Consider the following 22,106-nt stretch of genomic DNA (forward strand, 5'->3'; position numbering starts at 1 on the left):
TCACGGAGAAAAGTATTTTATCATTTTTTTTTACATTTTTTTTTTACTTTGAAGATTTTATTTCGAACATGCATGTTAAAAAAAGAATACAAAAAAGTAAAAAAATAAAATACAAACCACTTATCGAGTCCTACCCCTCAATCTTACATACATTCTTACATGTAACAAGAGTTTCAATAAGCTTACTTATAAAACACACATAACCAAACACCCCTACTTTAATAACTATTCAATATAGCAATGTAATACTCAATTATATCTATATATAAATATAGTCAAAAACAAAAAAAATCTAAGCAAAAAAAAGAAAACAAAACAAACGCCCGGCATTTAGTTGTGCTACTATGTATGTATGTACTAATAGAAGTAATTATAATGCATAGTATTACATTATCATTACTTTACTATAATACTACAATATAATAGAGAACAATAGACAGCAATGATATAATAATATACTTGAATAACTATATAAGAGTAGATATGCTTTATATACTGGTTCATATATTTACCCCCAATTATATACATAAAAATTACTATAAATCTATATATCGACATATCTACATATAACTATAAATCAGTATATATTAATAGAGATATAGATATATAAATATTGTACAGTACGTATAATATAACTCAATATATCCATATACATACCTACATATAACATATTTATATCCATAATATAAATCTATATATCTACATTTATTAATAATGTGTAAAGTGAAGGAAGAAATCAATACTGTTCACGTTATAGTTTCAGAGGTAATCAAATCCTTTTTAGTTCCACAACTTCATCTTTTTTACTGCTTATCAGCACACATGGAGGCCGTGGAAACCGCATCGTCCTCACGAGACGGGAAAATCATTCAGCAAATCTGTCTGTGATTACATTTGTTTTTTAGCGCTGCCCTTTATCGTAGTTACTCTTCAGCACGGTGAAGCAGACTGAAAATATCTCCACGTCAACCATCTTTTCCCTACTTTCTATAAGATGTTTTTCTCACTGAGTAATTATTGCAGCCATACCATAAACCTTTCTAACGCATGTTCTCACTGTAGTCCATGAGTCACGAGCAGCAGGAAAGATCTAGAAATGGAGGAAAAGATATGGTGCATTTTCACAATTATGAGCCAAATCTTTTAGTCACTAAACAAAGAGAAAATGTCGTCATCATCATTTCACTCATCACTCATTTATTTGAATATCAGATTTCATGTTCAAGATCATTCAATGTGCATACATAAAAACATTAAAAAGAGTTTAAAAGCATAGTAAACAAATAAAGAAAGACAGACATAAGTTTAAAAGAATGGATAAATCAGATGAAATAAGAGAAATAAAAGTTGCAGTGCATTATGTGAGATTATTGAAATGCAGCAATAAGTAAAAAGGTTTTCAACCTCGACTTAAAGCAACTGTGTGTTTCAGCAGCCCTGATGCATTCTGGGAGTTTGTTCCACAGGTGAGGATCATAAAAGCTGAACGCTGCCTCTGAGTTTGGTTCTAACTCTGGGAACAGAAAGTAGGCGTAACCGTGACGACCTGAGGGTTCTGGTTGGTTCCTGGACCAGATCAGAGATGGATTTTGGTCCGAGACCTTTCAGAGATTTATGAACCAGCAGCTGGATTTAACATCTGTTCTGACGGACAGACAGGAAGCCAGTAAAGATCTAAGAACTGGACTTATAAGGTCCAGTATCCTGGTCTCAGTGAGGACTCTGGTCTCCTGGTCTCATTAGGACTGACTTTCATCCTCGTCTCCAAACACTATTGTTTCTGTTTTGTCTTCATTTAACTGACAAAGCTTCTGCCACATTCACTCTTTAATTTGATCAACCCATTTGATCAGAGTTTGAATTAGATTATAGTTTCCTGGTGAGATAATTATACAGATCTGTGTGTCGTCTGCATAGTTATGGTATGTTGAACAACAGAGGCTCCAAAATGGAACCTTGGGGAACTCCACAGCTCATTTTTGTTAGTTCAGAGTTACCTAAAAACACAAAATAGTCCATGTTCCTGTCCGTAGGGACATTGAAGGACTGATATTTTCTCATCCTGTTAGATCTTCCCGATACCTCTGCAAACTCTGTCTAAGACGATCGTCCAGTCCAGACTCAACAGCACCCTGGTGGGTGTCTTCACCATCACCATCGTCTTTCTCTCTGCCTTCATCAACATTGTAAGTTTGTTAACACCATCACCCCAAAGAGCAACAATAACACTGTTGATAGAGTCAGTGTTGAAACTAAAGGGGATTTTCATGAATATAAGACATATATCTTATTGTTGTCAGTAACATTTGACCTGGTTCAGTTCGCCTGCAGCGACCACGACCTGCGGAGCTGCATCCAGCTGGAGCTGAACATCAGCCTGGAGAGTGTGAACGCCTGCCACGCTGCGTCTCTCAACTACAGCCTGGACACGCAGCGCAGCCCCTGCGGAGACGACGGGCTCATCTGCAGCTTTCCTGAGGTACGGCCGGCCTGTCCTAGTGTTTACAACACTACTTTATTGCTCAGGACAGTTTTGAATCACACATTTGAAATCATGTGCAGTAATCACAATATTACAGTACAGTACAATACATTACAATACAGAGTATTAGGGCCAGGCAGGAGAAAAATAAGAATAACATTTTAGAGGAGGAAGATTATTTTTCATTATGCACTTTGAGAAAAAAGTGGAAATGTCGAGAAAAAAGTGGAAAATGTCGAGATTAATGTTGAAGTATAATTTCAAGAAAAAAGTCAAACTTTTGTGAATATAGTTGAAATGTTGAGAAAAAAGACGAAATTTCAACTTTATTCACGAAATTTCGACTTTATTCTTGAAATTGTATTTCAACATTAATCTCGACATTTCAACTTTTTTCTCGACATTTCGACTTTTTTCTCGAAGTGCACAATAAAAAAAAAATCTTTCCCTCTCAAATATTTTTTCTCCTGCCTGGCCCTAATACTCTTCCGTACAATATGATTGATGTAAATGTTTAGGTATTTTTATTTCCTAAACTCATCACAACTCGGCCACAAAAACATGAAGCAAAATGTCAGCAGAACAGAAAATGTTGTGGCTTATTCCTTTTATGACACAAGTACATGGAGGAAATAAAAAGATTTGTACAGCAAATCAATCTTTAATGTCTTGTTTGGAAAAAACACTTTTAAGAGCAATTAGGTGCATTAGATTATCTTATATGTGTCTTTTAACCCTGATGTGCATAGAGGTCTCAGTAATGGATGGCTCTAGTACACGCAGGGGTTTGGATGGTGTAGTTGACCATTAGCCACTAAAGTGGACATCAGGGAGTCATTCCACATGCCATGTAAAGCTTTTTTTTTGCAATTGAATACTTAAATCCATGAAGGCCATGCTGAACATGTTTTTGTCTCTCTTAAACCATCACTCCACTGCAGCAAAAATATAAATATAACTACAGAAACACAGTAATTGTCCTGAGATTTTACTGTGCATCTCCAGAAGAGGGATTTCATTTTAAAAGCAGAACAAATGGGTGCTAAGGGTACGGAAGAGTATTAGGGCCATGCAGGAGAAAAAATACTTGAGAGGAGAAGATTTTTTTTTATTGTGCACTTCGAGAAAAAAGTCGAAATGTCGAGAAAAAAGTCGAAATGTCGAGATTAATGTTGAAATACAATTTCGAGAAAAAAGTCGAAATGTCGACATTAATGTTGAAATACAATTTCATGAATAAAGTCGAAATTTCGTGAATAAAGTCGAAATTTCGTGAATAAAGTCGGAATTTCGAGAATAAAGTTGAAATACATTTCGACTTTTTTCTCGACATTTCAACTTTTTTCTCAACATTTCGACTTTTTCTCAACATTTCGACTTTTTTCTCGATATTTCGACTTTTTTCTCGATATTTCGACTTTTTTCTCGACATTTCAACTTTTTTCTCGACATTTCGACTTTTTTCTCGAAGTGCATAATGAAAAAAAAATCTTCCACCCCTAAAGTATTATTTTTATTTTTCTCCTGCCTGGCCCTAATACTCTTCCGTACTAAGGGACAGTAATTGCAGTTATGAAAGTAAAATTGAGCACAGCAATGTCTAAATTCAAAGTTGAGTGGCCAAGCGGTGGGTTGACCACACCCTCTCCATTTCTTCCAAATGGCTCTCATTCTGTTTAGAGATCATCTAAGAATACTTTTCCCATCCTCCCCTCAGTACTTCTCGTCGTGCGTGCTGCTGAGCCTGCTGGCCTCCTCCGTCTTCCTGCAGGTCAGCAGCATTGGGAAACTCTTCCTCATGCTCTTCATCGAGCTGCTCTACCTTCTCATCATGGAGGTTCCTAAGATGAGCCTGTTTGACAACCAGGACCTGCTGGTCATGGCCAACGCCATCAGCTCTGCGTGAGTCTCCTCAGTACCGCCGCCTGGTGTCACATCTGTAATTGATGAGTCTTTGACCACAGATATCCTAACCTGACCAGCTCTTCTCTTCTTCCTCTCCGCACAGCGAGCACATAAACGGAACAAGGTGAGACTGACTGCAGCTTCTATTACGGCCCAGACCCAAAGCTTTGCCTCTGTCATCTGTTAAACTAACAGCATCGTTATCACTTTGCTGGCACAAATGTAACTATAATGACCTGCTGGCAACAGATGCTAACGCTAATGAGCCAAGATTTAAGGTGCAGCCTGTTTGTGCATAATGATCCTGGATAGTCTCCCTTTAAATCCCTTTAACATCTGCAGCATATCACCAACCCCAATTCAGAAGAAGTTTGTACGACATGGAAAATGCTCATTTAAAGAAAAAAGTTATTCTTACATTTGTCATTTTTATTTCTTTGCAAACAGTAAAAATATTTAATTCTTTAATTGTTTTTTTCATTGCGTTTGCTAACAAACATCCAGCTTTGTATTTCAGTCCTGTGACACACTCCAAAAACGTTGGTGCACAAGTAATTCAGTATTAATTAAGCCGTGAAAGGAAAGAATAATGATGTTATTGCAAGCAGGTGATTATAATGATGATGATAATGGTTCCAAAAGTAGTAGCAGTGAAAAGCTGGCTCTTTCAAAAGCAAGAATAGACAAAGGCTTTTCACTTTATCAACAAATGTTTAAAAACAGTCTTCCTCAAGGAAATATTGGCATTACTTTTTTTTTTTCCATTTTGGAAGCAATCTACATATTTCTCCCTGTATAGTACATAGTATAATTTAGCCATTGAAGTAGTGAGGAGGAGTCGCAGATGTGCAATCCTAAGCTGGAGAAGAAGCCTCATCCAGAGGCAGCATTACCATCTCTGGGCTTAGATCAACATGTTCTCTGGTCACACTCATCAGTATCAGTGGCCCTGGCAGAAAATGCAGAAAAGCTCATTGAGATTTTACAGTAACATATGCTGCCATCAAGACCACGTCTTTTTTTCTCAGGCACTCATGCATTTTTAACAAGACAGTGTAAAATCACATTTTACGTAAATGACAAAGACATGGCTGAGGAACAGGAGGAAACTGGACCTTCAGCCCTGACCCGTCTCCATTTATTTATTATTTATTTATTTAAAGGTTTCGTTATCAGGGACAATGCACATTAATAATACATTTAAACACATGTAAAATATGCCAGAATTAGCCAAAAAGGCTATTTTGCATCTGCTGTCCCTGGACTGGTGTAAAATAGTCAACCTAAAAGAAAAATTATTAAGATATAATCAATAAAACATTTCCAAATAAGAAGGCTACATCAGAATAAAGATTAAAAGGTAAGAGACTAAGCTAAAATACATACACACACAGGTTAACATAAGCTCAACAACAGACAATTGCTACAAACGAAAACAGAAACAACATGAAGCAGCAACAGTAACATCAACATTAATAACACAAGACACAGTAACATACTAACAGGCCAAAAACAAACCAGACAAAAGCACTAAACACAGAATAAAAAGCCATGCACAAAAAGCAACAGTGTAACTAGACAAACTAATAGGCAACATGACAGGCAGGGCAGCCAGCCAGGAAAATTACGCACTAAAATTTAATGTTGACAGGCCTGGCCACTAATTAACCACTTTTTTAGATAAAATTTAAAAGAAGCATAATTTGATTGGTTTCTAATCTCAGTTGGTATGAAGTTCCACTCACATCCATCAGAAAAGATGTGTGGAATGGTCATTAAGAAGAATGCCACAAGGACGGCCCTGTTCTGTTGGTTTCCTCTATACAGTATACGTCAACGTGACAACGGAGATAAAAGCTTAACTGTCACAACCTCTTTTTTTTAAATGTGTTGCAGCCCTGAAATGCAATAAAAGAAGATGTAAAAACTTTTTTTTCCTTTCTTTCTTTCTTTGTTTCTTTATTTTTATTTTTTGTATTTTGGAAATTGTCTGTACTTTTTCCGGATTTAGGTTGTATTTTGGGTCAAGTGAAACGTAACGGCTGTGTGTGTGTGTGTGTGTGTGTGTGTGTGTGTGTGTGCTACCCTCCAGCTGTGTGGTAGACACCAAGGTTCCCCTGAAGATCATGACCCCCGTGGTGATCACCGTCTTCGTCCTCGCCCTCTACCTTCACGCCCAGCAGGTGGAGTCCACGGCCAGACTGGACTTCCTCTGGAAGCTGCAGGTCAGTGTTGCATTCACGTGGGATCCATGAAGGAATCCTGCAAGATGGGCTGTCCCTTCTGGTCATGACAATCCGTAATATTGTATCATCGTGTGCATTTCAACATGTATTATAGTGATTTGAGGCAATGAAAGGCAAGTCTATTTGTATAGCACAATTCAAAACAAGGTAATTCAAAGTGCTTTACATCAACATTAAAAGCAGCAAGACACAATTAAACAGTAAATAACAAATAAAATGAAATAAAATGATAAGAAAAGAGGTAAAATAATAAGAAGCACAAGTTGTTGAAAAGTAAGGGCAGTAGAATACAGCAGGTAAGTATTTAATTTAAGAGTACGCTTCAGTAAACAGTAATGTTTTTAGTCCTGATTTAAAGGATCTACAGTTGCAGCAGACCTCAGTTCTACAGGAAGTTTGTTCCACCGGTGAGGAGCAGAATAACTGAACGCTGCCTCACCTTGCTTGGTTCTGGTTCTTGCACTGCAAAAACTCAAAATCTTAACAAGAATATTTGTCTTATTTCTACTTAAAATGTCTCATTTTTAGTCAAAAAAATCTCATTACACTTAAAACAAGACTCATCACTGGAAAAAACAACAATTTTCACCTGTTTTAAGTAGATTTTCACTTAAAATAAGTAGAAAAATCTGCCAGTGGAACAAGATTTTTTTGCTTGTAATGAGAAGATAAATCTTGTTCCACTGACAAATTTTTCTACTTATTTCAAGTGAAAATTTACTTGAAACAGGTGAAAATTGTCAAATAACAAGTTATTTTTCTGGTAATGACTCTTGTTTTAAGTGTAATGAGATTTTTGACTAAAAATGAGACATTTTAACTAGAAATAAAACAAATATTCCTGGTAAGATTTTGAGTTTTGCAGTGTGGGACACACAACAAACCAGATCCAGATGCCCTCAGGGGTCTGGGAGCTTCGTAGGGAACTAACAACATTTTAGAGTTAAAATAAATAAAAAAGGTAATTTTTAAATAAAGACTTAACATTGCAGTTTCATTTGAAGGAATATTTGATCACTTTTAAGAAGTGTCATCCAGCTCTCGTGGTTTGCCGCCTCTACAATCGACAAAAAAAACGTCCAAAGTAAGTTTGCTGGTTGTCTTTTGCAGCAACTGGGTAAACTACCTCATGAAAGCTATGGTGGACATCATAGCAGACGGGACTTAGACACCAGAGGAAGAAGGAGTCTGAACATGAGTTAATCTCTGACGGTGCTAAAGGGAAACCCCCTGACGCACAAGTGCAGAAGTTCCTTTGTGCCGTTTAATCTAAAATGCCGTGTACCCCGGTTCTGACATTTCTCAGCCTCCATAATCTGGATCTTTGAACATTTAAAATACAATTTAAAAACCATTCTTAACCCTTAGAATTCAGAGCATTCTGGCTGCTTTTTTCCATTACTATGTCAAAACGTATAGAGGCTATAAGAATGTGCAACAAAAGTGTCTTTTGCCCGTTTTTCCAGCACAACCAAGCAATTTGATGAAATCATTTTTTTCTCATTCCGCCAACTATATGAACACACCTGAGCAAAAAGTAATAAGATAAAGATAAATTATTTTTTAAATGTGTTGTTTCTATGAACAACAATCAGAGAAAAAGTGTATATATTGTGATTTCTGTCTAATTATTGCTGCTTCTGGATTAAACAAAATATGGGATATAATCAGGGTGCGATTTGCCCGAAGGGATGGTGGGGATCCCCCCCCCCTCTGGTTTACACCTCCTACCCTCTGCTGAATTATTTTTATCCTCGATGGGGACAAAATTTTTTTCCCCCACCCAAAGTATTTTCACCATTACATCGTAATTATTAACAAGTAATAACAACCAAAATACACAGAGTCCGTGTTCATTCACTGTTTGTGCTGGGATTTTGATACCGGGAGCGAGTCGCGCCCACAGAAAGCAGTTTTATTTTGAAAACCAACCGGATCTTCTTGCATTCCAAAATTCCGACTTTCGGCCCGCCAAAATAAAAGATACAGTCAGTCAAATGAATGAAAAAATTAAAAGAATCCAGAGCAGCATATCCTCATATTTTACAGGATCACAACCAAAAATCCAGAGAAAAAATGCGACAGAAGATGAAACCAGATCTGACATTGCTGATCGAATGGTGGACAGCAGCATCTCCCCTGCTGAGGAGAGCTCCCATGTTTTCTGTTAAACTGATATCGAGAAAGAATTAAAAAAATATTAATTTGTTTTATCTATTTTTATTTGGCACATTTAAAAACAGTATTAGGAGAAAATATTTCTGTAAATGCAAGTGGTTCAGTTCATGTTAAAAATAGGCCTACCGCATATGTTATGTAGCTTAAGTGTAATGTTTACACAAGAAACAAGTTTTCATGCCTATACTGTTGGCCCGCTGTTGTGTGGTAATTTTTCTGAATAAAAATATTTCACAAAAATACCCCCCCCTCTGGTTTTTTCACAAATCACACCCTGGATATAATATTAATCATAACATTGGCCAGATCCCCCCCCCCCCCCCCCCCCCCGCCCCAATAAAACAGGTACAAATACAAACATAATGGGAGAAGGAAATGTAGTTTTGCAACCTTAATGGATTGAATGAAAAAGGTTTTCAAATATGGAGGAAAAGACAGGATTTCTTCCATCTCCTGCTCTGTTATCTTTTTCCTTCATACATCTACAGACATTTTCCCAGAGTGGTCACACATAATTAGCTCCAACTAGATTTTTTACTTGTTGCCCTCGGAGACAGAAGTGGTTCAGCGCCGGTTCCGTGTTGATTAAAACGTCCCATTCTGCCTCAGCTCAGCACCTAAATACTCACCCCTCGTTTGTTCTCCGTCTGTTTCTACCTCCAAATGTGGAGCAACAATTCCCTGCTCTTTGGACTCATTAACACACCAAACAAGGCAGAATGTTGATTATGGCTGTTTGTGCTGTTTGTAACGGACTGGTGTTGCATTGATGAAACCCAAAATAATGAACCCCTAACGTATTTCCTTCCCTGGTGACACGGCCGTCTCAATGTGAATATCGGCCTGTCTTTCTGATATCTCTGCTTGGATGAAGGGCCGTCACCTTCAGCTAAATCTGTCCAAGACTGAGCTCATTGTCTAATTTCATTTGTCTAATCTATTTTAGTAGTGTACCCGTCTTTGTTGTGGCTGCTTTTTCATGTCAACATCCAGTAAGAGACTGTAAGTGGTGTTTCTGTGCACCTCTAACCAGGCCACGGAGGAGAAGGAGGAGATGGAGGAGCTGCAGGCTTACAACCGCCGGCTGCTGCACAACATCCTGCCCAAAGACGTGGCGGCTCACTTCCTCCAGCGGGAACGCCGCAACGACGAGCTCTACTACCAGTCCTGTGAGTGCGTGGCCGTCATGTTCGCCTCCATCAGTAACTTCTCTGAGTTCTACGTGGAGCTGGAGGCCAACAACGAGGGAGTGGAGTGTCTGAGACTGCTCAACGAAATCATTGCTGACTTTGATGAGGTAACGTCTCCGTATACAAAGATGTGGGGATCCAAACCTGCCCCCCCGGTGGATTGTACCTTACATATATTATATTCAGCCACTCTTCCTCTGTTATTATGATGTTTGTTTCCTTTTCCCATTTAGTGTTTATGTATAATGTGGAGTGATTCCTGTGAGATTGTATACAGGCATATATTTTTGATACCACTTTCTTGAGGCTACCACCCTACATCTGCAAAAACTGCAAAAACTCAAAATCTTAACAAGAATATTTGTCTTATTTCTAGTTAAAATGTCAAATTTTTAGTCAAAAACAATCTCATTACACTTAAAACAAGACTCATCACTGGAAAAAAAACAACAATTTTCACCTGTTTCAAGTAGATTTTCACTTAAAATAAGTAGAAAAATCTGCCAGTGGAACAAGATTTTTTTGCTTGTAATGAGAAGATAAATCTAGTGAAAATTTACTTGAAAATGGTCAAATAACAAGTTATTTTTCTGGTGATGACTCTTGTTTTAACTGTAATGAGATTTTTTTTGACTAAAAAAGAGACATTTTAACTAGAAATAAGACAAATATTCCTAGTAAGATTTTCAGTTTTTGCAGTGTATTGTTGAAAAAAGAGGAGATGAGATGAACTTGCTCTCCAAACCTCACAAGCAGTTGAAGTGATTGAACTTTCTCTCTCCCGCTATCCTTAGATAATCAGCGAGGATCAGTTCCGGCAGCTGGAGAAGATCAAGACGATCGGCTCCACCTACATGGCGGCCTCCGGCCTCAACGACTCCACGTACGACAAGGCCGGCCGCTCACACATCCGAGCGCTGGCCGACTACGCCATGAGGATGATGGACCAGATGAAATACATCAATGAACACTCCTTTAACAACTTCAAGATGAAAATAGGTGTGCAAGTTTAAAAAAAGAAAGTGTGTGTTGCTGCTCTGTGCATCCAGCCAGGGTGCAGACGGTGTGAGATTGTTATCGACCTCATCTCAAATAAGTGTTACTGATGACCCTGAAGACACACACTTCCATCAGCGGCCGAGCTGGAGCTCAATGTGTCTGCCTTTTACTCTTAAACCAGATATTTCCAGGGAAATTAGAGCCACATACTTATTGTTTGTTATTGTGTTGATGATTACTGTAGGTGGGTCAATGACGTGACGCCTATATTTTCTGAAAAACAGATTTTTTTCAATTCAAAAAAGGTTTGAATGGATAAAAAAATACCAGATATATGACCTACCTGTCCCACATATGGACTCACTTGAATTTTACAAAAAATACTAGTTATTTGGGATTTTGCTGTTGTTTTAAGCATCAAAATGTCATGTGGTGCGACCGTCCGACCAGGACTCTTGTTTTGAAAACTTTTTTTGAAATCACTCTAAATGTATTTAAATCAATCTTCTTCTATCTGGCATGATTTCTGAAGTATCTTGTAGTGTGTAAGATTGCAACACATTTGTATTTATATTTCCATCATAATATACAAACAAAGTTTGACTGATATCATGTGACGCGACCATTAAAAAAACAACCATTTTTGTATAATACTGAAAACTTAACAATATGTTAAAGGGAACCCTGCATATTAAGACATGTAGTCCCTAATTAGCCACAATTGTTCTCTTATACTAAAATATGTTGTTAGAAACACATAAAATAATCTAATTGCTTTAAAAATCTACAATGTTTATTACATATTTTGACCTGCGGGAGGCGCCATGTTTTACCTGCGCAATGTATTCTGGGGGCGATGACGTACGACGGTGGCTCTGGGAAGATAAGCCCCATTAGTTTAACTGGGACAGGTATCTAAAACATAGTTGAGCAGCTCTCTCCCGGCCGTGGAGGCTGACGAGGGAGCCCATAAGACGTCTCGGTTCAGGGAAACTGGATCAAAGTTCTGTGATGCACGGGAGATCTGCAAAAATGATCAATGTTGTGCGCATCTTACCAGTGCATTAGGCTCCTGCGTAGACGGCGTAGGCTACGGCGTAGCCTGCGTAGGCTACGCCGTAGCCTGCGTAGCCGGGGCTCTACAGCCCGCAGCGCTCCGCCACCCGCTCTCCGCTCTCCGCTCTCGCTGCCGCCGCCGGGATGGAGACGCCGGTGGGCAATATGCACGTTTGAGTGGGCATAGCCCCCACCTCTCCCCCCTAAAACCGGCCTCGGTGCTGTGTGATGACAGACCGGAGGCTGAGGGGACTGGCCCGGGACTTTGACGAAACGGGAGGCGCAGACTTCGCTTCAAATAGGCAAGAACATCTTTATTTAATTTAATGACGCCAGATCTGGCTGGGGTTTTTATTGTAGCATCGGTTATCTGCTAGTTGAAACGTGTGGTCTGTTAGTCTCTGAGTTTTATGGTGTTTTTATAGTTCATGCTGTATGGGGCTGCACTTTTTTTTTTAATTTTATTTTACTTTTTTGTAGGTGCGCCGTCACCTTAATGTTTAGCTGTGTTTTGATCTGTGTTTCTGGTGCGCCGTCATCTGTTTAGCTGTGTTTTGATCTGTTTCTGGGTGTCAGAACAGTGGACGGGGGTTAGCAGGAGCCACCGTGTGACGTTACTACCCAGAACGTAAAAAACAATGGCGACCTACATGTTAAATTATATTTTCAAATTTTATAAAAACGAAGACATCAACAAGGTTTTTTATATCACATTGTTATAATTGATACCAACATTTATCTTTTAAGACCTACATGTCTTAATATGCAGGGTTCCCTTTAAGGAAATTAATTTATTTTAATGAATCATGGTTGCACCACATGACTTTTTTTAAGGATAGTGCCAATTCATCTTGACAAAAAACTCTGAAATCACTTAATTTAACATTTTTATATGAATTTAATGTTTGAACTACTGCAATAGATATTCTTTTTTTTATTATTTTAAAATGGACCTGTTGAAAATCCTTATCCGTCATTGACCCAGGTACATTGCATGTTTTGACGTTAATCTCTTTCCCCAGGTCTGAACATCGGCCCGGTGGTTGCCGGGGTGATCGGGGCCAGGAAGCCTCAGTACGACATCTGGGGGAACACAGTAAATGTTGCAAGTCGCATGGACAGCACTGGCGTTCCAGAGAGGATCCAGGTAACTAAATATTCACAATCCAGGATAGAATATTATATACACTGAGGTCTTACGAACAGAACCATGATCTCTGGACCTCATGTAGCACTGAATCAAGGATTCATGGATTAACTCAAATCTCTTCATCGGCTCAGAAACATTTCAAGAAGTCACTGGCCATTTAGGACGTATTTACTGTATGTACTGCAAATACAATATAGCATAAAGTATACTGTTAACTTACCTACTGGTAACTTATACAGTGTATTGGTAACTTGTACAGTATACTGGAAACGTATACAGTATACTGGTACCTTATACAGTGTACTGCACAATGTGTACTGCATTTTGGCAAAATCAGTATGCACTAGACCAGGGGTCGGCAACCCAAAATGTTGAAAGAGCCGTATTGGACCAAAAACACTAAAAACAAATATGTCTGGAGCCGCAAAAAATGAAAAGTCTTGTATAAGCCTCAGAATGAAGGCAACACATGCTGCATGTTTCTATATTAGTTATAACTGGGGGAAGATTTTTTTTTCATTATGCACTTCAAGAAAAAAGTCAAAATTTCGAGAAAAAAGTTGAAATTTTGAGAAAAAAGTCAAAATGTCGAGATTAAAAAGGAAAGGAAAAAGGGAAAGAAGAAGAAAAAAAAGAAAAAAAAGGAGAAAAAAGGAAAAAAGAAAAAAAGAAGAAAAAAAAAGGTCAAACATTTTTTTAAAAGCTCCAGGAGTCACTAGGGCGGCACTAAAGAGCTGCATGCGACTCTAGAGCTGCGGGTTGCCGACCCCTGCACTAGTGGTATAGTGTTTAGTTTTCACTGTAACATCTATATGTGCAGGTTAAAGCTCTATCGTATGAAGACAAACCCATTTATAAACATGATTGAGAAATGTCTGCATGGAAAACTGTCCCGTGGTTAGGCAAAACTAAATTTGCATGTTGCCAGTTCAGCAACATTGTTTTGTCAGGGAAGACCTTGCATCCTTCAGCAAAGCAATGCTAGAGCGGCTGCTGCTTCCGCTACTGAAGCATGGCTTCATAGTAGAAGGGTGCGGCTGCCGAGGATTGGACTGTTGCCTGCACCAATTGAAAACATTTGGTGCTTCATTGATTTGAAAAATACAATAAAGACGATCCGGGGCTGCTGAGCAGCTTCAATCCTGTATCAGATGAGAACCGTATGTTCCTCTCCCAAGACCCCTGTTAGAGGAAAGTCTGGAGGTGTTAGATGTAAAACGGGCTGTCGTTAAGAGAAGGAGATGCTAGCAGCTGGTAAACATCACAATGCCCCAACTTTCTCAACACATGTTGCTGCCATCACATTCACAATTTGATTTCTTAAGATGGTTGATTTGATGTGTATTTACTAAATGTTTATCAGATTTCCAAATCTCAGCATTCAGTTTAATAACATTTTACAACTTTTTAGAGCTGTAGGTGTAAAAATTGGTCAAATTAAATCCTCTGTTTTGCAACCAAGGGGCAGAGTTGATGAGAGGCCGTTCACTAGTAGAACATATCAGAACTCATGACCTCCCGTCTGGCTCTAGGCTGCAAAAATACCCGTCTCATTATCATCCCTACACACAAGCATTACCAGATGTAAGAGCAGAACATAGCCTATTAGAGATTGTGAAAGATAATTCTCAAATTTGTTAAAAATAATACACTTGCAGCAGGGTAACATAATTGAATGTCCGCCCCTACGACTCGCATTTGATTGTATTTATCAGCACCAACTATAGCGGAAACCCACTTCATATAATGATATAACATGACAAAGTCCAACAAACCACAAGAACAACAAAAACATAGCCTAATAAAACGAATACATTTCAGACATTGTAGGAGTTCAGCACCACGGATATCCACCAGATCACTCTGAAATCACCATCATCCACTTCAACTAATGACAGTAGTGTAGTAAAATTGGCACGGCGGCCCAAAAATTCACATACAAGTTAAAATTCAATTTGAAGTATTGTGGCTACTCACCACTACTTGAAGGTACTCGGCGAACTCTCCCGGGGGTCCGGGGATGAATCTCTGCTAACAACGTGGTTCATCTCCCACAGGAGGATTAAGGCGAACAAAATATACGTCTAGTTTGGGCAATTTGGCTTTTTCTTGCTCCCTTTTTTATTTTTCTTTGCGTTTTATTGCTCCACTTTTGTGTTTCTAACTCCCACTCATGTTCAAGCTGTAGGATTACTGTCCTCTGTTGACAAGTGATGGATGATGACGTATGACGTTGATAGACGGCTGTGGATAACCAACGATTTTACCCAAAATACATTTGGAGATTCACTTGCAATTTTTTTTTTAATGTTAACTGTGAGTGTGAAAATCTCAGCACAAAATATTATACAATGCTTTCTGTTTATACCTAATATGAACCAAGTGGTGCCACAAAAAAAAATTAAAATAAAATTAAAGCTGCAAGCAGCGATGAACGGTCCTCCACCCTTGTGCACGTTCATGCTGCAGTGGAAGCTTGTATGACTTGATGTAGATTCTTCAGACCTGGACATTTAGCGGATGACACCACCCACAACTCTCTATATCAAACCATTCAAAAGTTATGGCAGAAAATCGGAACTATCAGATATCGACCAATCAGATGAAGGGTGCGCGCTTTTTGGCGTATACCGTATAGTGTCGCCACGGTAACGCTTTTGAAAGAGAAAAGTAATGTGCGTCGTTGCAGGATGGAGATGCACATTTTGATGTATAACACACCTGGGTGCACGTTACGGTTCGGGCGAAGTAGCGGCCAAAGAAATGGCATAAATTGCGCCAAAATTACACGATTAATTGAAAATGGCCGACTTCCTGTTGGGTTTCGGCCATGGCGCCAAGAGACTTTTCTTTATGTTGCAACATGATACAGGTGTGTACCGATTTTCGTGCATGTACGTCAAACCGTATCGTGGGGCTTGAGGCACAAAGTTTTCTAGGGGGCGCTGTTGAGCCATTTGGTGAAAATTTGGTGACTTTTGGGGCACGTTTAGGGGGAAAAAAGGCCCTCATTTTGTCGGAAGAAGGAAAAAAAAACAAAAAAAAAACAAGGAAAATTCCTAGAGATACAATAGGGCCTTCGCACTGTAAGTGCTCAGGCCCTAAAAGTGTCACGGGGCGACAGCCCCGCGTGTGCCTTTCACATACAGTGAGGACCTCATTAAAAAGGGCCACTATGAAGTAAAGAGTTTAACTACTTGTATTTCCTGCAGGTGACTGCAGACCTGTACCAGCTCCTGAGCTCCTACAACTACACACTGGAATACCGAGGCATGGTCACAGTCAAAGGCAAAGGAGAGATGATGACCTACTTCCTCACCGGCGGCCCGTCCAGCAGTTAACCTTTACTAAATAATGAACCAACGCGTGACGTCACGCGCCTGACGTCATGGCAGGCTGGGCCACGGCAGACTGAGATGGACCACAGTGTTTTCCTCACCGCTGTGAACCTTCCTGAACCCTGAGAGGATTCATCTGCAGGCTCAGCAAGCTCAGCCCCCGAGAGCAGCTCATGCACGGACGAAGGCACGCCTGCTTGAATCTTTAGACCAAAGATGTCCAGTCAGAACTTAAAAAGACAGATTTGGCCAACTAGGTCTGAAAGGAAAAAAAAGATCCCATTGGAAACTTCATGAGCTTCAATCTGCCAGCTTTCCTGACGGGTTCCCAGACGAACCCGCAGGAAGACATAAGCTATGTCAACCTCCGTTTCTCTGCCTTTTCTTCTGCTGAGATATTTACAGTATGTACATGTAAAACACAAAACATTTTTATGTGTATGCATATGATTTCCAGTACTGTTTAACATTTGTCGATGCTGTCGTCGTGGTTACGGTACAAACGTCTCTCAAATGTGGACAACAAGCCAGCACTGCATCACGTTTCTTCCATGTCAACTTCATCAGTAACTATCTACGACGGAGGATTAGGGCCAAACTAAGACAAAAAAAAATTGGAAATTACGAGAATAAAGTCATAATATTATGAGAATAAAGTCGTAATAGAATAAAGTCGTAATATTACGAGAATAAAGTCGTAATATTACTAGCATAAAGTCGTAATATTACGAGAATAAAGTCGTAATTTTACGAGAATAAAGTCGTAATATTAGGAGAATAAAGTCGTAATTTATGAGAATAAAATCGTAGTATTATGAGAATATAATTTATGAGAACTCTAACAGGAAGAGCATCTTGTCCCTGTGTTAAAATGTTGAATACTGAGCATCTTGTGAAGTTCTATTTATATATTTATAATATATTTAATATTATGACTTTATTCTCGTAATATTACGACTTTATTCTCAAAATATTACGACTTTATTCTCGTAATATTATGACTTTAAGTTTTATTTTTTGTCTTAGTTTGGCCCTAATACTCCGTCGTAACTATTAACCCAGAGTCGCAGTGGTTTCTGTCTCATCTCATCAGTGTGGCGGTCACTCTTAGATCCAGGGTTGTGTTATCTGTAACGCCGGGGACGCTGCGACAGAGTTTACAGAAAGCTTCCCATCAGACATGCTGGACCACAACTCCACACTCCATCAGCACACACGCACTCACCTGCAACACAAAGAGGATGTCAGCGAAGAGCTTTTTCTAATCTTGAAAAAAAAAAGTGTATTTTGACCGTGGAACATCAACCCTATGAGATATTTGAAGATTCTATATTTTGTACATTCATATATTACAGAGCTATATATATAAATATATATATAAACTCCAATATTAACTCCGACATGTTATCAGGCTTATAACTCATGTAACAGTGATGTTGCCTGATCCTGGTGCATCTCGTCACCATAGCAACCTTTTTTTTTTTTTTTTTTTAAGAAAAACCAATTGACAGTCCTAAGTTTGTTTCATTTTCATACCTTTTCACCAAATGGAGCATTTCCAGTGTGCGGGAAAGTCAGCGACAGACTGATTAGATGCCGCTGATGATTTCTCGTTTAGTTTTTGAATCTCACACTAAAGAGAAAGTGTTACACTGAGCAAAGGTGCAATATGAACAACGGACTTGAGGGCTGAAATGCATCACACTTAATGCTCAAAAGCCATTTTGCACTCCAGTGCTTTCAGCCATCCACCTGCTCACGCACTGCCCCCCCCCCCTCCAGCCCCGCCAGCCCTGAGTTCAGACGGTACGACCCAATGAATGTCCAACGATCTCCGATGAGGCCTTTTTAATACAGACTGGATAATGACGTCGGCCATGATGGTCATCCTGTGGACAGAGACAGATGAGCACATGTGGAAATATGCGCTTTTATCTGCTGTTTTTTTTTTCCTCATCATTTTTCTTCAGTATTGCATCATTTCATCACACAAAAATAACCCAGCCGGACACAGACTTTCAGTGATGCTCTTTCCAAACGCTGCCACCCCTTCAGTTTTTCTTGGCTCAGTCTCAAAGTGCAGTAATAAAATAAAAGCTTGGATGGGTTTTCACGTGGGAATACTGAAAAAATACACAACATTTTAGTCAACAAATAAATAATTACATCAGTGAGTTGTCAGTGAAGCTCATGAAAAGACCAAAATTAACATGTTTACTTCCAGTCGAGTACCTGCTAGTTAAATCGTACATTTTTAAAGAAAGATTTTTGACTGTATGCAAAATCTTACCAGGAATATTTGTCTTATTTCTAGTTAAAAGGTCTATTTTTTTGTCAAAAAATCTCATTACACTTAAAAAAAGTCATCACCAGATAAATACAGTAACTTATTTGACAATTTTCACCTGTTTCAAGTAAATTTTCACTTGAAATAAGTAGAAAAATCTGCCAGTCGGACAAGATTTATCTTCTCTATACAAGCAAAAAAATCTTGTTCCACTGGCAGATTTTTCTACTTATTTTAAGTGAAAATCTCCTTCAAACAGGTGAAAATTGTTGTTTTTTCCAGTGATGAGTCTTGTTTTAAGTGTAATCAGATATTTGACATTTTAACTAGAAATAAGACAAATATTTTTGTTAAGATTTTGAGTTTTTGCAGTGTAGATATTTAACCCCCCAGGAGGTGTGATTGAGTCAAAATGAGCATATATGCCTGGGGTCTAACTCCACCATTACATTAATTACAGCCCCATTTAATTACTGGCCGTTGAGGTGGATTTTAATATTTTGTCAGGAATTAATTAAATTTGGATTATAATGTCTGACGAAAACAATTTAGACAATTAGAAAATGAACTGTGACTGAAATCCACGGAGCAACACCAGACTTCTGGACAACAGAAGCATCTTGGCAAGAATCTGCAGAATCTGCTCAGATTTGTTAAAAAAAAAACGGCACAATGAAAATCAGGCTGGCAGTAGTTGTTCAGGCCTTGCCAGACAAAACACTAGAGATGCAAGTACATGCAAATATGAAACACGGCCATGTCATCAAATCCTGGAGGAAATGTATTAATGAATCAAGCTAAATGTATCAAGACAACAATTTGGACCAATTCACCCAAAAGGCACAGAGGAAGAAGAAATCAGTGTTTCTGCTGTCCAGCAAAAAACGTACATATGCTATAATTTTGGTCTTTTCAAGTTACTTTATTCAAAGGTTAAAAAAGGTATAAGCAGCCGTCTTGTTCATTAAATCTTGATGGTTTTAGTGTTACTGCTCTGTTAAAGAGAAGCGAGCAAAACAGGTCTTTATTTTTGTCTTTTTCCAAATGTTTTTCTTGGACAGGTTTGAAACAGGCTGCTCTGGTCCACACTGGTGTTTCCATCTTTTACTGTACTGCTGCCATGATCTTATCAATACTACTAAACGTGTGTCATGCCCATGTGAGAGCCCTTTTCTACTGCTTTATTGTGCATGAATGTGCCATTGCTGTTTCAAGGTTTTGGAAAGAAAGCACAGATCAGAGATAAACTGGAGGAGGACTTTTCTTTTCTATCACCTGCTTTTCATTTCAGGAGCTACAGACGCTCACGTTGACTGACGTGAGGGAGAGGCAGCAAGCTGAGCGTTGTTTTTTTGTTTTTCCAAGTAAACACTATGCTTTTTTTTTTAAAACAGTAAAATAAACTGCTGACAAGTCCCACAGGTACACGATTTCCTTTTATATCATTCCTGCAGATGCTCGTTGGTCTCACTGTCGGCTCACTGGGTTTCAGACCGACTGCAGTTTAAGTTCTGCAGAGGCAGATTCATAAAGACAGAAAATAAATCTGGCTGCAGGTGATGCTGAGAAAACGCTTTCACAAAACTCCACAGGATCCCATGCTTTCAGTAAAACCCTGCTGACTCTTTATAGCTCTCCGGTGCAGAACTGTTTCAAATGCTGGAGTGTGAGCTACCGCTGACATTTGGGAGGATTTTAACGAGTTCATATAACTCACCAACAGATGGCAGGAGCACTACATTATTTACTTTATGCATGGACTTCTTGCAAGATATGCAGGTGCTGATTATAAGTGTTTCTCTATCATAGCATTAATATTAATATTGATTTAATTAGTAGCTAATAAATTAAATAAGAACACATTAGGGTTTTGGTCAATAATATTCAGTAGCTTGTGCTTTGTTTTGCAGCTCTGGACCATTATTCAGAACTTTGCATTAAAAAAAACGATAAAATAACCTGCCACTGCACTAAAGCGGTGAGCATGACGGCGCTTGCTGTTCTCTGGAGAATACACGTTCTGGATGGAGGAAAAAGAACCGCATGTAATGATTCTGACCTTTTTGGGCAATGAGGAAAATGACCCATAATTGCCTCAAAATTGTTATCGCCACTGACATTTCCTTGAAGCACAAAGCTCAAGTCAACTTGACAGTTCACATCTCCAGCACTCATTTGGAAAAACTCTGAATTGTTCCCGGTGAGGAAAATCCAACTTTCACCAGCCTACGTGTGGAGAAATTGACATTTCCTATAATGAGACAACCATAAATAACATCCATTATAAAAACCCACGTGGTGCCAAGCTCTGCCTGAAAAGTGCTGCCCTTGATTCATGAGGTAATCCGCTGGATTTTAGTGCAAAGGAATAGGATTTGACAGAGGGAGGGTTGGAAAAACAACTCAATTACACAACAGAATATTTAGCAGCTGCAACCTCAATGCTCATTTCCCACAAACTACGGTTTAGAAACTATTTCTGATACTGTAGGTATGAGGAACGTGGGCTTGATATCTGGTCTATTGCAACACAGCATCACATTTTCATCCACAGTTAGTGAACAAAGAAAAAAGTTGTTTTCAATTCTGCAGACAGATGAGTTCTACTACACACACCTTATTACATTAATTACTATTCATTACTCTGTAATAGAAATAAAGTACTGATTATTATAAACACAAATATTTATTTTTATGCAGAATTGTAACCCATTGATGCCTAATATACATATATACATATATATATAAAATAATTATATTTTAAAATCTTTTATTATATATTTCAATTAAAAACACTCCCAATTCTCTCTTTAAGTTTTCTAAGGAATATTTTTGCACCTTCATTAGGTAATTTTATTTAATTATGTTATTTCTTGCATGTATGCAAGGATTTTTTTTAATTGTATAAACTTTTTTTCATTGTTCAAATTCTGCAGAGCTCTCAGAAAATTAGAATATTGTGATAAAGTTCTTTATTTTCTGTAATGCAATTTAAAAAACAAAAATGTCATACATTCTGGATTCATTACAAATCAACTGAAATATTGCAAGCCTTTTATTATTTTAATATTGCTGATCATGGTTTACAGTTTAAGATTAAGATTCTCAGAATATTCAAAAAATTTTGATATAGGATATTTGAGTTTTCTTAAGCTGTAAGCCATGATCAGCAATATTAAAATAATAAAAGGCTTGCAATATTTCAGTTGATTTGTAATGAATCCAGAATGTATGACATTTTTGCATTACAGAAAATAAAGGACCTTATCACAATA

At 38.4% G+C, this 22,106-nt stretch overlaps 1 protein-coding gene across 2 annotated transcripts in view; it reads left to right on the forward strand.

Annotated features, from left to right (window-relative positions):
• Window positions 1–17,167, forward strand: part of adcy5 (adenylate cyclase 5) — a 126,379-nt gene extending 109,212 nt beyond the window's left edge. For both annotated transcript variants that reach the window (XM_061723151.1, XM_061723152.1), the window contains exons 14-22: window positions 2,070–2,186; window positions 2,321–2,479; window positions 4,200–4,384; window positions 4,491–4,511; window positions 6,480–6,612; window positions 9,845–10,108; window positions 10,796–11,000; window positions 13,079–13,203; window positions 16,419–17,167. In XM_061723151.1, coding sequence (XP_061579135.1) covers window positions 2,070–2,186; window positions 2,321–2,479; window positions 4,200–4,384; window positions 4,491–4,511; window positions 6,480–6,612; window positions 9,845–10,108; window positions 10,796–11,000; window positions 13,079–13,203; window positions 16,419–16,547 — 1,338 coding nt within the window. In that variant the 3' untranslated portion in view covers window positions 16,548–17,167. The remainder of the gene's footprint in view (window positions 1–2,069; window positions 2,187–2,320; window positions 2,480–4,199; window positions 4,385–4,490; window positions 4,512–6,479; window positions 6,613–9,844; window positions 10,109–10,795; window positions 11,001–13,078; window positions 13,204–16,418) is intronic.
• The last annotated feature ends 4,939 nt before the right edge of the window (window positions 17,168–22,106 follow it).

Source organism: Cololabis saira, chromosome 6 (assembly GCF_033807715.1).
Source record: "Cololabis saira isolate AMF1-May2022 chromosome 6, fColSai1.1, whole genome shotgun sequence".
Classification (NCBI taxonomy): domain Eukaryota; kingdom Metazoa; phylum Chordata; class Actinopteri; order Beloniformes; family Belonidae; genus Cololabis; species Cololabis saira.